This window comes from Oryx dammah, unplaced genomic scaffold, assembly GCF_014754425.2.
Source record: "Oryx dammah isolate SB20612 unplaced genomic scaffold, SCBI_Odam_1.1 HiC_scaffold_25, whole genome shotgun sequence".
NCBI lineage: Eukaryota > Metazoa > Chordata > Mammalia > Artiodactyla > Bovidae > Oryx > Oryx dammah.
Window position 1 is genome coordinate 4,326,273 of NW_024070209.1, and position 17,641 is coordinate 4,343,913.

The window sequence follows — 17,641 nt, forward strand, 5'->3', positions numbered from 1 at the left end:
ACTTCCTGGGTGGTCCAGTGGCTAAGGTCTTGATTCATTCATCAATATCCAAATAAGAGAAAATCTGGGGAAATGTTTCAACTAACTATACCTGAAATACTAAGTACTCTGAGTAACCTATTGATAAAAGTATTCAGGATTGGTCACACAACTGAACAAGGAATCCATACATTAGTAGAAATATAAAAATTTATTGTTAAATTCATACATTATAGGAATGATCTGTCCAAAGTTTTTTAAAAAAACCAACATTCATTTAAAGTAGAAATATATATGTAAATTAGGCTATCTATCATATTTTTTTCATGTGCTTATTATGAAAAATGTCCACTGTTGTTTCATGACATGGTCTTAAATCAAAATCACAATATCCAAGGGAAAAACGACTCTAAGAAGAGAAGAGAAGAGTTTTTTTTAACAAAAAGGATCAAAGTCATTTTGTTAAAGAATGCTACACAGTCACACATGAGACTATATCCTACCTGTGGTTTCTTAAAATAATCAAGTCCCCTTCCAATCTTAATTATCCATCCATTGTTGAACCTATTGAAATTAGTAATATAGTATTATACTCCAGACATTTAGGTCAGACAATGATCAAAGTTGTATGAAGTGTCAGCTAAATCTCTCCGTAACAAATAAAATCACTTCTTTCAGTGGCAAGAGTTGAACCAAACCTGAGTTTACCTATGGGCTGTGTCTACAATGAAACAAAACAACCATTAGCTGATAAAAGATTTTAACAATTCAATTAAACCTTCCTCATGAATCTCCCTGAGAAAGCTTCCCTGTTCTGCTAACAAGCGGCTTCCAAGTGTACTCAGGCAGACTGGTGATGTTTCAGGGACTCCCCTGCCTAGAGGTGGGGATGTACCAGGGCAGAGGAAGGCCTGATGGGTACAACACAGCATCCTGTCATGCCTACTAGAAAACTTAATAAACTATAAGAAGTAAAGCCAAATTAAATAAATACCACTATCACCCCAAAAGGAAATTATCCCAATGTCATAATACTGTATGTATAATTAAGATAGAAAAGTACTTCCTTTGCTCAGATGACACAGAACATGTAAATTTTATTCCTTAGAAAATAGGAAACTCAGACAGAGGACACAATTAGCCAGATTTTTTTTTCTTCAAAAGTGAAAAATACTAAAATTAAGCTTTATTTAAAATTTTAGTATTTAAGTGGAATAGTATATGTAATATATATAATTTATGAGAAATAAAAATAAGTATTTTTCAACTGCATAAAAATTAAAGTATTACTATATACGAACCTAATTTCTCGGTCATGTATTGAAGAAGAATATTCTAATTCCAAACACACGCCGTGATTCCTGAGTGACTGTTTTATTTCTTCCAGGCCACTACTCTGCTGCTGTTTCCCAGTGCCCTGTTAATAGGAAAAAAAAAAAACCCAACAATTTTTTGACTCAGTTATTAATATTTTAAATTATCCCTAAGCTATGCAGTGTGTGTGTTCAGTTGCACAGTTGTGTCCTTGGCAGGTAGATTCTTCACCTCTGAGCCACCTAGGAAGCCCATAAAACGTATATCTTAGGTGAATTAAAATGTAAATATTCTACACTAGTTTCACTGTCCATTACTGCAAAGAAGCAACCAAAGAAGATGAAGTCGTTTAAGAGCAACTGTTTTTATCAAAATAATCATTGTTTTTTCTAATGTGAACATAACACAACTTGGTGCCATCTCCTAAGATGTATTCTAATGGTGCTGTTTATTCAGATGAGGCTTTCTTCTCAAATTGATCCTGGAAATATGAATTGTTTAGAATTATCCCTATTTAAATCAAAATCAAGATAGAGATGATAGAAACTATCAATACTGAAGACAAGAGTGATTGACTCATAGAACATCCAAGAAACTAACTTGACAAACTATTTGAATAAGAGAGCTTAGCTAAGTGGCCAAATGCAAGGTACAACATGCTAAAATCAACAGCATTTTCTCCAATGTGTTTTGTGCCTATTCCCAGATGGCTCAGGAGTAAAGAATGACCTGCCAATGTGGGAGATGCAAGAGATGTGGGCTTGACCCCTGGGTCGGGAAGACCTCCTGGAGGAGGAAATGGCAACCCATTCTCAGTATTCTTGCTTGGAGAATCCCATGGACAGAGGACTGTCCTACAGTCCTACAACTACATCCTACAACTGAGTAAAGTTCATGATGTTAAGAAAGAAAATGCTTTCAGGTACCTACTTCATGCAGAGAGGTGAGAAGATGAATAGTTTTTACTTTACATGGTCTCTTAACCAGCATCTCACAAAATCGAAGGAAGTTATACAGCTGAAAGACATTAGGATAGGTTATTACTCATACATGTTAAACAATAACAGTTTCATCCTGTGTGAGTACATTTCACCTACCTGATGTGTGTGTCTAATATAAGGATCTTCTATCCAAACTTCTGTAACTGTTTCACTCAGGTATTCTTGAAAAAGGGACTCATAGCTGAAACCTGTTGCATTCTCTTCTATTTTAATTTGCTTGTGATATTTTCCAGCTACAAAACAGAAGTTTCTGTAATAAAACCAGTGACTACTTGTTTTCTTTTTATACATACTATATTTAGAAACAGTGAAAAATCAGAGGCACATACAAGTTAATGTTTTTAAACTCATGCACTCAGCGAGCATTTTCAAATGCTTAATCTATACCAGACACATTGCAAGATGCTACACACACACACAGGTAAATAAGGCAAACTATCCAATTAGTTTTGCCTTCATGGAGGCCAGGCAAGTGGGAAAGTCCAGAGATTTCTTGGAATAGGTTCTTGAGCTAAATCCTATAGAACCAGACAGTTTATTCAAGAGAGAACCATACTGTATATAAAGATATCTAATATTTTTATCACCATGAGTAGAATCATAAGCTATGATTCAGTGGGCAACTGGTCTTTTTCTTCAGATTTAAGTCTTTTTATGTCTTGCAATTTAATAGCTGAGATATTACACATATGGTTTTCCCGATGGCTCAGCAGTAAAGAATCCACCTGCAATGCAGGAGACTTAGGTTTGATCCTTGTGTTGGGAAGATTCCCTAGAGAACTCCAGTATTCAACTCACTCCAGTATTCTTGCCTGAAAAATCCCATGGACAGAGGAGCGTGGTGGGCTACAGTCCAAAGGGTCACAAAGAGTCAGACATGAGTGAGTTACTAAGCACACATTAAATATATAAATGCAATATAATATGGAGTCTAGGAGTCTTAGAACTTGTAGAGTGTGTTAAGCAGAAACTTATAGTACTTCTTAATAATCCAAGCCAAAGACTAGAATGCCATAGGGTCAGCAGGGGAGTTCTATTGTTTTTGTTCATTCAAAATGAATAATTATTGAATAAGTTATCAAAGACCTTTAAGGGTTTTTTTTTTTTTTTTTTAATATGATCCTTAACGGTAGTTCCTGATTTATACAGTGGTTGCACTTTTAAACTTTGTTTGAAAATCAGTGGTTTGGATTCTGTTCCTAATATTTCAAAACATAAAATGTTATAAACTGTGCATCAGTTTTCAAGTCAAGTCACATAGGTTAGTTTAAGCCAGTGTATTTAAGCCACAAAGTTGATGGCACTCTATTTCCTTCAGATTTCAGAGGGAAATTGCATTGCAGGTTTCAATTTGGGATGAAGTAAACAATTTTATTACTCCTCAACAAAGTAGCCAGCTAGCCAGGTTAATCAGGGTAGCCAGGGTTTGGGATAGTACAGAATACCAGGAAGAGCTGTGCAGAGGGCAGGAGTAAACAGGAGCTGAGGGCTGGGGGACACTGAATTTTTTTTTTTTTTTTTTTTGAGGACAGCAGTTCCTTTGACTTAGAATGCAGCAGCTGTGAATGTCAGGTGGCAACGGCCATTTGTGTCTATATGTCCGTAAACTGGATGCTCAAAAAGTAGTGAACTAACCATACCTCCTGCATCTCTCATCACTGTGAGTCTCAGTCATGTCTGATTCTATGACCCCATGGACTACAGCCTACCAGGCTCCTCTGTCCATGGGATTTCCCAGGCAAGAATACTGGAGTGGGTTGTCATCTTCTCCTCCAGGGGATCTTCCCCACCTAGGGATCAAACCCATGTCTCCTGTGTTGGTAGGCTGATTCTTTACCACTGTGCCACCTGGGGAGCCCCCAGAGAACCAATTATAAGTAGGGAACCATACCTTCTGCATCTCTCATCAGACAAAAATCTCAAAGAAGCCCTGGGCATTTCTTGAGCTACTTTAATATTTTGGTCATTTTATAAAGGGAGATACAAATAAAATATAGGCTTTACGTTCAATATTGCTCTGCTTCATGGGGATCATGAATTCCTTAAAATGGCATGCAAAGTTCTGCAGTATGCAGAGCTGTCCTCAGATTCTCAGGAGGGTATCTGACTGCCACCTTCCCCTGAGCAGAAAACAAAACAAAACAGGGCAAAGGGCCTTCCCTTGTGGTCTAGTGGCTAAGACTCTGAGCTCCCAAAGCAGGGGTCTGGGTTTGACCCCTGGTTAGGGAACTAGATCCCATACACTGCAACTGAAAAAAAAAAAAAAAGACATTTTTTAGTGATGCAACTAAGACCCAATGTAGCCAAATAAATAAATATTAAAAAAAAAAGTTAAGAATTGGAAATGCAGAGGAGACCTGTAAGCTCCCAAGGGTAAACAGTCCAGACCACACAGAGCTCCAAAGGGCACAGCCAGAAACACTGGATGAAACACGTTTTGTCACAAGAGCTCAGGCACACACTCTCCAAAATAGCCTCCTTACCTTCTTTTTCTTGTTCCAAGCGTTTCTTTAAGTGTTCTGCTCTATCCATGTAGTCAGAAATTATTTTTCTGAGATTATGCTTCTTTGTTTCATCTTTGGTGCCTATAAATTAAAAAATAGACTCTCAAGATTCCAAACAGGCTTTCTCTTTGGTACAGGCAGTGTTTCCTAAGTTTTCCATGGATTTCCTGTCTTTTGGCATGGTTCGCCTTCGTCCTAAATTACACAAATAATAGGCCCCAATTTAGCTTGATCCTGTACAACCTTCACCTTTTCACTGAGCATTGGAAGCCACTTTATTTAGGAGTGGGGACTCTGACACTGTGACTGACAGTTGGGGACACTCAATCCGGTGTGGAAACAAAGGTGGCTTATTACATGTCACTGACTATGAGCACTATTTTGTTCCAATTACCCATAAGTTTGAAATCTTAGCATAATCAAAAGATAGCAAACAACATCTTTCTTCCGCAAACCAGTCTCTATTCCAGACTTCCCCTTTACAGCTTACATTGACTCATTTTCCCAGCCATCCCCAAAATCAAAGGTATTTTTGAGTATACATTATCAATAAAAGCTTATCCCAAGCCCCACCTCCACCCAGTTAACAAATTACTTCTGGTCCCTTCCTTCCTCCCTTTTAACACTGCTTTCATTTTTCACTTTAATTTCATTTTTAAACTCTGTTTTTAAAAACATTTTATTTTGAATTAATTATATATTTATGGAAAAGCTAGGAACATGGCAGAGACTCCCTTCATCCAGATTCCCCTATATTAACATATTACACAACTACAGTGCAATTACCAGAGCAAGCATATGAACATTCATACAATACTATTAGCTCATCTACATACCTTATTGGTATTTCACTAATTATCCCACTTCATTGTCCTTTATTGTGCCCATCTTTGGGTGAAATATTCCCTTGATATTTCCAATTTTCCTGAGATCTCTAGTCTTTCCCTTTTGTTGTTTTCTTCTAGTTTTATGTACTGTTCATTGAAGAAGGCCTTGTTGTCTCTCTGTGCTATCCTCTGGAACTCTGCATCTAGTTGGATGTAAAATTGGAAATATCAAGAGAAGATTTCACCCGAAGACAGGCACAATAAAGTACAGAAACAGTAAAGACCTAGTAGACACTGAAGATATCGACAAGAGACGGAAAGAATACACAGAAGAACTGTACAAAAAAGGTCTTAATGAACCAGATTACTCTGATGATGTGGTCAGTCACCCAGAGCCAGACATTCTGGAGTTTGAAGTCAAGTGGGCTTTAGGACTCACTGCTGTTAATAAAGCTAGTGGATGTGATGGAATTCCAGTGCTCACTTCAGTTGTGTACGACTCTGTGAGACTCCATGACTGTAGCCCGCCAGGCTCCTCTGTCCATGGAATTCTCCAGGCAAGAATACTGGAGTGGGTTGCCATACCCCTCTCCAGGAGATCTTCCTGACCCAGAGATCAAACCTACATCTCTTACATTTCCTGCACTGGCAGGTGGCTTCTTTACCGCTAGCACCACCTGGAATTACAGTAGAACTATTCAAACAAAACCCCAAAGGATAAGGCCCTCAAGGTGTTGCAGTCAGTATCTCAGCAAATCTGGAAGACTCAGCAGTGGCCACAGGACTGGAAAAGGTCAATCCTCATCCCAATTCCCAAGAAGGGTAGTACTAAAGAATGAGCTAACAGTTGGATAACAGTTAGATAATTGCACTCATCTCCCATACTAGTAAGGTCATGCTTAAAATCTTGTATACTAGGCTTCAGCATTATGTGAACCAAGAAGTTCCAGATGTCCAAGCTGGGTCTAGAAAACGAAGAGGAACCAGAGATCAAATTGCCAACATTTGCTGGATCTTAGAGAAAGCAATGGAATTCCAGAAAAACATCTACCTCTATTTCATCAACTATGCTAAAGCCTTTGACTGTGTGGATCATAACAAACTATGGAAAGCTCTTAAAGAGATGGGAATACCAGACCATCTCACTTGTCTCCTGAGAAACCTATGTGCAGGTCAAGAAGCAACAGTTAGAAGCCTGTATGGAACAACTGATTGGTTCAAGATTGAGAAAGGAGTATGACAGGGTTGTCTGCTGTTACCCTGTTTGTTTAACCTACACACTGCTGAGCACATCATGAGAAATGCTGGGTTGGATGAGCTACAAACTGGAATCAAGATAGGCGGGAAAAACATCAACAACCTTAGATATGTGGATGATACCACTCTAATGGCAGAAAGCAAAGGGGAACTAGAGAGCCTCTTGATGAAGGTGAAGGAGGAGAGTAACTACTAAAAAAACTAAGATCATGGCATCCGGCCCCATCACTTCATGACAAATGGAAGGGGAAAATGTGGAAGTAGTGACAGATTTCCTCTTCTTGAGCTCTAAAATCACTGCACATGGTGACTACAGTCATGAAGTCAGAAGACAATTGTTTTTGGACAGGAAAGCTATGATGAACCTATACAGTGTGCTGAAAAGCAGAGACATTACTTTGCTGACAAAGGTCCGTATAGTCAAGGCTATGGTCTTCCCAGCGGTCATGTATGGATGTGAGAGCTGGACTGTAAAGAAGACAGAACGCCAAAGAACTGATGCCTTTGAACTGTGGAGCTGGAGAAGACTCCTCAAATTCCCCTGGACAGCAAGGAAATCAAATCAGTCAATCTTAAGGGAAGTCAACCCTGAATATTCATTGGAAGGACTGATGCTGAAGCTCTAGTATGTTGCTCATCTGATGTAAACAGCCAATTCACTGGAAAAGTCCCTGATGCTAGGAAAGATTGAGGGCAGATGGAGAAGAGGGTGTCAGAGGATGAGATCGAATGATGGCATCACTGATGCAATGGACATTTACTTGGGCAAATTTTGGGAAATGGTGAGGAACAGGGAGGCCTGGCATGCTGCAGTCAATGGGGTTGCAGAGTCCGACACAACTGGGTGACTGAATATCAACAATTATCCCACTAAAGAAAGTTTTCTGGTCTAGGACCCCACATAGCATTTAGGGGTTATGGCTCTTCAGTCTTCTCCAGTCTGTAATAGTTCCTTTAGTATGTTTCTGCCTTTTATGACCTTCACATTTAGGAAAAGTAAGCAGTCACTTATTTTGTAGAATGTGTCTCATTTTGGGCTGCCCCTGTTTTCTGAGGATAAGATTGAGGTTATACATATTTTTAGCAAGAAAATCACAAAAGTGTTGTGCCCTTCTTGGTGGGTACATGAGGTCAATATGTCTTATTACTGGAGATGTCAACTTTGATGACTTGGTTAAGGTGGAGTTTACAGATTTCTCCACTAGAAAGTCACTATTTTCTATTTTGTATGAAAAGCTATCTTGTGGGTAAATATCCTGTCTCTCTTCACTCTTCATCCACTAATTTTAGGAACCACTGATGGTTTTTTTCTTTTTTTGGCCATGGCATGCAGCATGTGGGATCTTAGCTGCCTGACCAGGGATTGAACTTGAGCCCCCTGCATTGGAAGGCAAAGTCTTAACCACTGGACTGCCAAGGAAGTCCCATTGATGGCCTTTCCCTGTAACAATTACTAGTGCTGCTGCTGCTGCTGCTGCTGCTGCTAAGGCGCTTTAGTCGTGTCCGACTCCGTGTGACCCCAGGGATGGCAGCCCACCAGGCTCCCCCATCCCTGGGATTCTCCAGGCAAGAACACTGGAGTGGGTTGCCATTTCCTTCTCCAATGCATGAAAGTGAAAAGTGAAAGGGAAGTCACTGAGTCGTGTCCAACTCTCAGAGACCCCATGGACCGCAGCCCACCAGGTTCCTGCATCCATGGAAGTTTCCAGGCAAGAGTACTGGAGTGGGGTGCCATTGCCTTCTCCGAATTACTACTGCAGTATTTGCCAAATGGTGATTTTCTATTTCCATCATTTCTACTTAATGTATTAACTGGAATTCCAGTGTAAGGAAAAGCTGTCCCTTCTCACTCATCTACTTATTTATTCTACTAATGATTTATATCAATATGGACTCATGGATATTTTATTTTATGGGTTGTAATTGAAAACTATCAATTTTTTAAATTTATTTTTTAATTGAAGGATAATTGCTTTACAGAATTTTGTTGTTTTCTGTCAAACCTCAACACGAATCAGCAATAGGTATACATATGTCCCCTCCCTTTTGAACCTCCCTCCCATCTCCCGCCCCATCCCTCCCCTCTAGATTGATACAGAGCCCCTGTCTGAGTTTCCTGAGCCATACAGCAAATTTCCATTGTCTGTCTATTTCATACATGGTAAGGTAAGTTTCCATGTTACTCTTTTCATAGATCTCACCCTCTCCTCCCCTCTCCCCATGTCCATAAGTCTATTCTGTCTGTTTCTCCACTGCTGCCCTGTGAATAAATTCTTCAGTGCCATTTTTCTAGATTCTGTATATATGCCCTAGAATATGATATTTATCTTTCTCTTTCTGACTCACTTCACTCTGTATAATAGGTTCTAGGTTCATCCACCTCATCAGAACTTACTCAAATGTGTTCCTTTTTATGGTGTAATATAAAAATGTAGTAATATTCCATTGTGTATATGTACCACAGCTTCTTTATCCAATCATGTCGATGGACATCTAGGTTGCTTCCATGTTCTAGCTATTTTAAATAGTGCTGCAATGAACATTAGGGTACATGTGTCTTTTTCAATTTTGGTTTCCTCAGGGTATAAGCCTGCTAGTGGGATAGCTGGGTCATATAGTGGTTTTATTCCTAGTATTTTAAGGAATCTCCATACTGTCTTCCACACTGGCTGTATCAATTTACATTCCCACCAACAGTGCAACAGCATTCCCTTTTCTCCACAGGCTCTCCAGCATTTATTGTTTGTAGACTTTCCGCTAGACCATTGAAAAAGCAAGAGAGTTCCAGAAAAACATCTATTTCTGCTTTATTGACTATGCCAAAGCCTTTGACTGTGTGGATCACAATAAACTGGAAAATTCTGAAAGAGATGGGAATACTAGACCACCTGACCTGCCTCTTGAGAAATCTGTATGCAAGTCAGGAAGCAAGTTAGAACTGGACATGGAACAACAGACTGGTTCCAAATAGGAAAAGGACTACGTCAAGGCTGTATATTGTCACCCTGCTTATTTAACTTATATGCAGAGTACATCATGAGAAACGCTGGACTGGAAGAAACACAAGCTGGAATCAAGATTGCTGGGAGAAATGTCAATAACCTCAGATATGCAGATGACACCACCCTTATGGCAGAAAGTGAAGAGGAACTAAAAAGCCTCTTGATGGAAGTGAAAGAGGAGAGTGAAAAAGCTGGCTTAGAGTTCAACATTCAGAAAACGAAGATCATGGCATCCGGTCCCATCACTTCATGGGAAATAGATGGGGAAACAGTGGAAACAGTGTCAGACTTTATTTTTTGGGGCTCCAGAATCACTGCAGATGGTGACTGCAGCCATGAAATTAAAAGACACTTACTCCTTGGAAGAAAAGTTATGATCAACCTAGATAGGATATTCAAAATCAGAGACATTACTTTGCTGACTAAGGTCCGTCTAGTCAAGGCTATGGTTTTTCCTGTGGTCATGTATGGATGTGAGAGTTAGACTGTGAAGAAGGCTGAGCGCCGAAGAATTGATGCTTTTGAACTGTGGTGCTAGAGAAGACTCTTGAGAGTCCCTTGGACTGCAAGGAGATCCAACCAGTCCATTCTGAAGATCAACCCTGGGATTTCTTTGGAGGGAATGATGCTAAAGCTGAAGCTCCAGTAGTTTGGCCACCTCATGCGAAGAGCTGACTCACTGAAAAACACTCTGATGCTGGGAGGGATTGGGGGCAGGAGGAGAAGGGGACGACCCAGGATGAGATGGCTGGATGGCATCACTGACTCGATGGGCGTGAGTCTGAGTGAACTCCAGGAGTTGGTGATGGACAGGGAGGCCTGGCGTGCTGTGATTCATGGGGTCGCAGAGTCGGACACGACTGAACGACTAAACTGAACTGAACGACTAAACTGAACTGAACTGATTCTGACTGGTGTGAGGTGATATCTCATTGTAGTTTTGATTTGCATTTCCCTAATAATGAGTGGTGTTGAGCATCTTTTCATGAGCTTGTTAGCCATCTGTGTCTTCTTTGGAGAAATGTCTGTTTAGGTCTTTTTCCCTCTTTTTGATTGGGTTGTTTTTCTGGCATTGGTTTGTATGAGCTGCTTTTTTGGAAATTAATCCTTTGTCAGTTGTTTCATTTGCTATTATTTTCTCCCATTCTGAGGGTTGTCTTTTCACCTTGCTTATAGTTTCCTTTGCTGCACAAAAGCTTTTAAGTTTAATCAGGTCCTACTTGTTTATTTTTGTTTTTATTTCCATTACTCTAGGAGGTGAGTCATAGAGGATCTTGCTTTATGTCATCGAGTGTTCTGCCTACGTTTTCCTCTAAGAGTTTTATAGTTTCTGGTCTTACATTTAGGTCTTTAATTCATTTTGAGTTTATCTTTGTGTATGGTGTTAGGAAGTGTTCTAATTTCATTCTTTTACCTATAGCTGTCCAGTTTTCCCAGCACCATTTGTTGAAGAGCCTGTCTTCGCCCCATTGTATATTCTTGCCTCCTTTGTCAAAAATAAGGTACCCACAAGTGCATGGGTATATTTCTGGGCTTTCTATCTTGCTCCATTAGTCTGTATTTGTTTTTGTGCCAGTACCATACTGTCTTGAAGACTGTAGCTTTGTAGTATAATCTGAAGTCAGGAAGGTTGATTCTTCTAGCTCCATTCTTCTTTCTCAAGACAGCTTTGGCTATTTAGGGTCTTTTGTGTTTCCATATGAATTGTGAAATTTTTTTTGTTCTAGTTCTGTGAAAAATGCCATTGGTAATTTGATAGGGATTGCACTGAATCTGCAGATTGCATTTGGTAGCATAGTCATTTTCACAATCTTGATTCTTCCTACCCAGGAACATGGAATATTTCTCCATCTGTTTATGTAGTCTTTGATTTCTTTCTTTAGTGTTTTATAATTTTCTGTGTACAGTTCTTTTGTCTCCTTAGGTAAGTTTATTCCTATTTAATTCTTTTTGTTGCAATGGGGAATGGGATTGATTCTTTAATTTCTCTTTCTGATTTTTCATTGTTAGTATATTAGTATGTAGAAATGCAAGTGATTTCTGTGTATTGATTTTGTATCCTGCATCTTTGCTAAATTCACTGATTAGCTCTAGTAATTTTCTGAACTATCTTCAGGGTTTTTTTTATGTACAGTATCATGTCATCTGCAAACAGTGAGAGCTTTACTTCTTCTTTTCCAACCTGGATTCCTTTTATTTCTTTTTCTTCTCTGATTAGTGTAACTATGTTGAATAATAGTGGTGAAAGTGGACACTCTTGTCTTGTTCCTGATCTTAGGGGGAATGTTTTCAGTTTTTTACCATTGAGAATAATGTTTACTATAGGCTTATCATATATGGCCTTTACTATGTTGAGGTAGGCTCCTTCCATGCCCATTTTTTGAAGAGTTTTAATCATAAATGGGTGCTGAATTTTGTCAAAGGCTTTTTCTGCACCTACTGAGATTATCATATGCTTTTTATCTTTCAATTTGTTAATATGGTATACCACATTGATTGATATGCATATGTTGAAAAATCCTTGCACTCTTGGAATAAACCCAACTTGATGATGGTATATGGACTATTTGATGTGTTGCTGAATTGTGTTTGCTAAAATTTTGTTGAAGATTTTTGCATCTATGTTCATCAGTGATACTGGCCTGTAGTTTTCGTGTGTTGTCTTTGTCTGGTTTTGGTATCAGGATGATAGTGGCCTCGTAAAATGAGTTTGGAACTGTTCCTTCCTCTGTGAGCATTTTTTGGAAGAGTTTTAGAAGGATAGGCATTAGTTCTTCTCTAAATGTTTGATAGAATTCTCCTGTGAAGTCATCTGGTCCTGGGCTTTGGGGAAACTATCATCATTTTCTTGCTAAATATTATCAGCATTGGCTTTGAGAGCTCCTTGTGCTGGCTCCTGTGTTCTTTTGACATACCCCATTATTTTTTGACTACTTCCTTACATTTTGGTGCAGAACGTTGTAGTTTTCTTGCTCCAGCCCCAAAATCAACCACTTCTCCCAGAGATTTTGGTTTGTTTTATTGAAGAATGGTATCAAGAGATCATATTCTGAGTGCTAAGTGTGCTCATTGTGGCTTGGGGAAAGTCTAGACCCTTTCTGTCAATACAGGCAGAAAGTCTATGGAGGTTTACTAATACATACATCTCTATTGCTGTATCTGTCCATCTGCATCAAAACCCACAAATTCATGTTAACTTTGATCCCACAGGGTTCATTCTAGCCTTCCTCCTTTCCTTACCTGTAACTTCTTTCATTATCCACAATATATTTACTAGCTTGTTCCTGTTTAGATCCCTGGATAGGGAAGATCCCTTGGGGAAGGAGATGGCTTCCCACTCCAGTATTCTTGCCTGGAGAATCCCATGGACAGAGAAGCCTGGTAGGCCACAGTTCATGGGGTTGCAAAGAGTCAGACATGATTGAGCAACTAATACTTTCACTTTCAAATTCAGTATAGACATCAAGCAGTTTCAGAATTCTTAACCCATACTGTTGTGAGAAAAAAAAATTAACCAACTAAAATATAATGTTTGGGGACTTCCTTGGTGGTCCAGAGGTTAAGAATACGCCTTCCAATGCAGGGGACTCGGGTTCAATCCCGGTCAGGGAACCAAGATCCCACATGCCACAGGGCAACTAAGCCCATCTGCCTCAACTAGAGAACCCATGCTGCAACGAAGACCCAGCACAATCAAAAAAGAATTAAAAAACAAAACCTGCTTTGCCACTTTTAGCTGTGTGATCTTGGCCAGTTATTCAACCTCTTTTTATCTTCTTGTCTAACACGGAAAGAGTAGCAGCACCCTAGAAAATTGTGGAGAGGACTAATTATGAAAAACTAATTGCAAAGAGTTGACATGACTTAGCATCCAAACAACAACAAATTATGATACTGGCATGCAGAAAATACTCAGTGTTGTCAGTATCATTATCATCTACTTAATTTCTTTATACACTGCCCTCTCGGCTTCCTTTAGAACTAGATTTTATCTAACACCTGTTTTCTTAACTCTATTGTTACTTTGCTACTGCCTATGCTGCTGCTGCTGCTAAGTCGCTTTAAATATATGCTATTTCCCCTGTCCTCTTTCTTAATCGTTATCCTCGATCACAGTTTGACCCATCCTTCAAACATGACTTTGTCTTCCAGGTTTCATCAGATAGCCATCTCCAAGTCCCATTGGAAACTCACTCCCACATCTAATCAATGAGCCAATGCCAGTAATTCAATGTCTACTCTGTCCTCTCCCTTTCCTAATCAGGGGTGTCATTCAGGTCATGGTTCATTCAGGCCCTCATCTCCTCTCATCTTGACTCCTGCAAGGAGTTCATTAATTGATCTGCTTGACTTCAGTCTCTTCAGGTTCATGTTTCTCCTACACTCTTGACCTGTTCACTCATTTATTCAAGAAATATTTACTGAGAACTTACCACATGCCAGGCATTATTCTAAGCACTGGAGACACAGCAGTTAATAAAGCAAAACACGATTCCCCACTATCATTCAAATGGGAGGAAAGAGAACAACAGAGATAAATTGGTAAAACGCATGTTAGACTGTGATAAAGTGCTATTAAATAAAGCAAGGAAGAAGGATAAGCGAGTCCTGGGATGGGGGTTGTAATTTCACCTTGGGGGTCAGGGAATGGCTTCACAAATAAGGTGATTATTTGTATAAAGACCTGAAAGAGGAGAGAGAATAGGTCATGCAAATATTTGGGAGAAAAACATATGCCTAAGAGAGGCAGGCCCTGAAATGCAACTTTAATTATGTCACTCCTTTGCAGGAACTTTAGTTTATCCTTGTCAATGGAATGAGTTAAAGTCTCCTGGCAGTCAAGGCCATCCACAGCATGCTCCAACCATCAGTCTACCTTTAAACTTCTCCTCTTCCTCTACAGGTATATGCTAAAGTGAACTGAACCACTTATTTAGTAACAGCACAGACAGAACTGGTACACTTTTAGCTGAGTTTCTGAAATTCTACTTACCCTTCCAAAACCCCTATTGAAAGCAACCCCCACCATTTCCCCAAATGACCACTGGCTGTTTAAATCCTCATTGCATTTGTTTCCATGGCTCTTGGCACTTATTCCCTGCAGTACAGTTATTTGCATTTATATCTTAACCTTCAAGATCATGTCACCATCTCTTTAACCACCACAGGATCAGTGGAGCAAACAGGAGCAGAACTCCTGGGATTCTGCTGCTTCAGGGTCCAGCGCTGTATGCCATGTCCCTCTCTGGGAGTCAGCATAGCAGAGTTGCTAAAGCCTTGGGTTCCAGTTGTGACTCTACCAATGGTGGCAGAACTGGAACGTGAACTTGACTTTCTATGCTGTTAAAATCAGGGTAACATCACCTCATATTTCATAGGGCAACCATAAGGATGAACTGGGATAATGCTTCTAATGTGCTCTGCACACTGCCTACCACTCAAGACTTACAAATGATATTAGTCTTATTATCACCATCTTCAAATGGTCCCTGCCCAAGGTAGGGTTTTAGAGTTCTAAGAAAAGCACTGTACACTGAAGAGCAGCCTCTGCTGTCTCAAAGCTTCTGAAACATATCAGAAATATGCAGGCAAAAAGGCATGGAGGGGAGATCTTGGGCCAGATGGGGAACACAAGAGGATGGGGAGCAGGGGCTCGTTTTAAGTCAATTAATATATAATTACATGTTTATTACTTGCAAGGGATTGTGCTAGGTGTTAAGGTTATTTGGGTACTTCTAGGGGCTTCCCTGGTGGCTCAGAGGTTAAAGCGTCTGCCTGCAATGTGGGAGATCCTGGTTTGATCCCTGGGTTGGGAAGATGCCCTGGAGAAGGAAATGGCAACCCACTCCAGTACTCTTGCCTGGAGAATCCCATGGACAGAAGAGCCTGGTAGGCTGCAGTCCACAGGGTCGCAAAGAGTTGGACACGACTGAGTGACTTCACAACACTGAATTGGTCATCTGATGCGAACAGCCAACTCATTGGAAAAGTCCCTGATGCTGGGAAAGATTGAGGGCAGAAGGAGAAGAGGGCATCAGAGGATGAGATGGCTGGATGGCATCAACTGATGGAATGGACATGAACTTCAGCAAACTTTGGGAGATGGTGAGGGACAGGGAGGCCTGGCATGCTGCAGTCCATGGGATCACAAAGAGTCGGACATGACTGGATGACTGAAAAACTGAACAACAACAACAACACTGAGTAACCATGTAACAGAAAGTCTTAACTCTCACAATCCTATACATTTCTCACACCAAATTTCAGTATATCCATTTCTAATGAAAAAACTTAAATTGGAGTATAGTTGGGCTTGGCAGGTGGCGCTAGTGATAAAGAACTCACCTGCCAATGCAGGGGACATAGGAAACACTGGCTCAATCCCTGGGTCAGGAAGACCCACTCCAGTATTCTAGCTTGAAAAATCCCATGGACAGAGGAGCCTGGCAGGGCACCGTCCATGGGGTCACAAAGAATCCCACATGACTGAGCAACTAATACTTTTATAGTTGATTTACACTGTTGTGGTGGTTTCATGGGTACAGCAAAGTGAATCAGTTACACACACACATATATCCACTCTTTTTAAAATTCTTCTCCCATGTAAGTCATTAGAGAGTACGGAGTAGAGGTCCCCGTGCTATACAGTAGGCCCTTATTAGTTTTTTTAACTTATAATGAAAATGTTTAATGAGAAAAATAAGGAAAAGGGTGTAATGAACACCCTTATTATTTATCACCTAGATTTAAAAATTGTTAGCATTTTGTCATATTTGCTTCAACGTTCAAATTCAGACATCATGACAATTCCTTCCCAAACATGTTAGTCTGCACCCCTAAAATTAAGAATAGAGTTTGAAAAATACCATACTACCTAACAAAGTTAATAATTTTATTGCTACTTGTTCCATATACAATCTTCCTAAATTGATCCCCAAATATTATATACAGTTCGTCCAAACCCAAGTCCCTTCAAGGCAACTACTACATCTGCTGCTGCTGCTGCTGCTGCTGCTAAGTTGCTTCAGTCGTGTCCGACTCTCTGCGACCCCAGAGACGGCAGCCCACGAGGCTCCCCGGTTCCTGGGATTCTCCAGGCAAGAGTACTGGAGTGGGTTGCCATTTCCTTCTCCAATGCATGAAAGTGAAAAGTGAAAGGGAAGTCGCTCGGTCGTGTCCGACTCTTAGCGACCCCACGGACTGCAGCCTACCAGGCTCCTCCGTCCATGGGATTTTCCAGCCAAGAGTACTGGAGTGGGGTGCCATTGCCTTCTCCGAACTATTACGTCTAGTTACCTCTTAAAATTCTAGAACAGTAACCTCTCTTTCATTGACGACATCATTCTAATAAAGATATAAAAGAAACCAGTCCACCTGTCCTGTAGAACACCCCATCTTCGGTATTTCAGTGCCGTCTCCCGGCGAAAGGAACCGTTTTAACTCTTTCACTCCCACTCAGGCAAGACGGATGGCAACTCCATTTCCTCCAGTCTCGGCTCCCCGGCTCAGTGCTCACCTTTCAGAACCTGCAGGAGCATATCGATCCCCTCCTGGTAACACACCAGGGCCTGCGGGTTCCGGGACTCGGACTCCAGATCTAACGCCCGCTTTAACATCGTCAATGCAGCTGTTCTCGCAGCGTCCTGCGGCAAGCCGGACCTCGCCATAATCTCAGAAATTACTTCTTGCTGTTCCTTGGTGGGTGGGTCTGCGGCGCGCCAGCGCGCGGTCACGTGAACTTATGCCTCTGCGCTCTC

At 40.5% G+C, this 17,641-nt stretch overlaps 1 protein-coding gene across 4 annotated transcripts; it reads right to left on the reverse strand.

The window, feature by feature from the left end:
- Window positions 1–171: 171 nt before the first annotated feature.
- On the reverse strand, window positions 172–17,635 carry MITD1 (microtubule interacting and trafficking domain containing 1). 4 transcript variants are annotated; one of them, XM_040267667.1, is made up of 7 exons: window positions 17,401–17,635; window positions 4,778–4,879; window positions 2,391–2,527; window positions 2,224–2,310; window positions 1,281–1,396; window positions 483–543; window positions 172–388 (listed from the first exon to the last, which is right to left on the reverse strand). In XM_040267667.1, exons 1-7 carry the CDS (start codon window positions 17,549–17,551, stop codon window positions 293–295), a joined length of 750 nt encoding a protein of 249 aa, XP_040123601.1. In that variant the 5' UTR covers window positions 17,552–17,635; the 3' UTR covers window positions 172–292. The 4 variants fall into 4 exon arrangements, with proteins under 4 accessions (XP_040123601.1, XP_040123605.1, XP_040123603.1 ...); XM_040267671.1 differs by having other exon boundaries at window positions 17,259–17,623; XM_040267669.1 differs by lacking the exon at window positions 17,401–17,635 and adding an exon at window positions 5,635–5,828.
- Window positions 17,636–17,641: the final 6 nt, after the last annotated feature.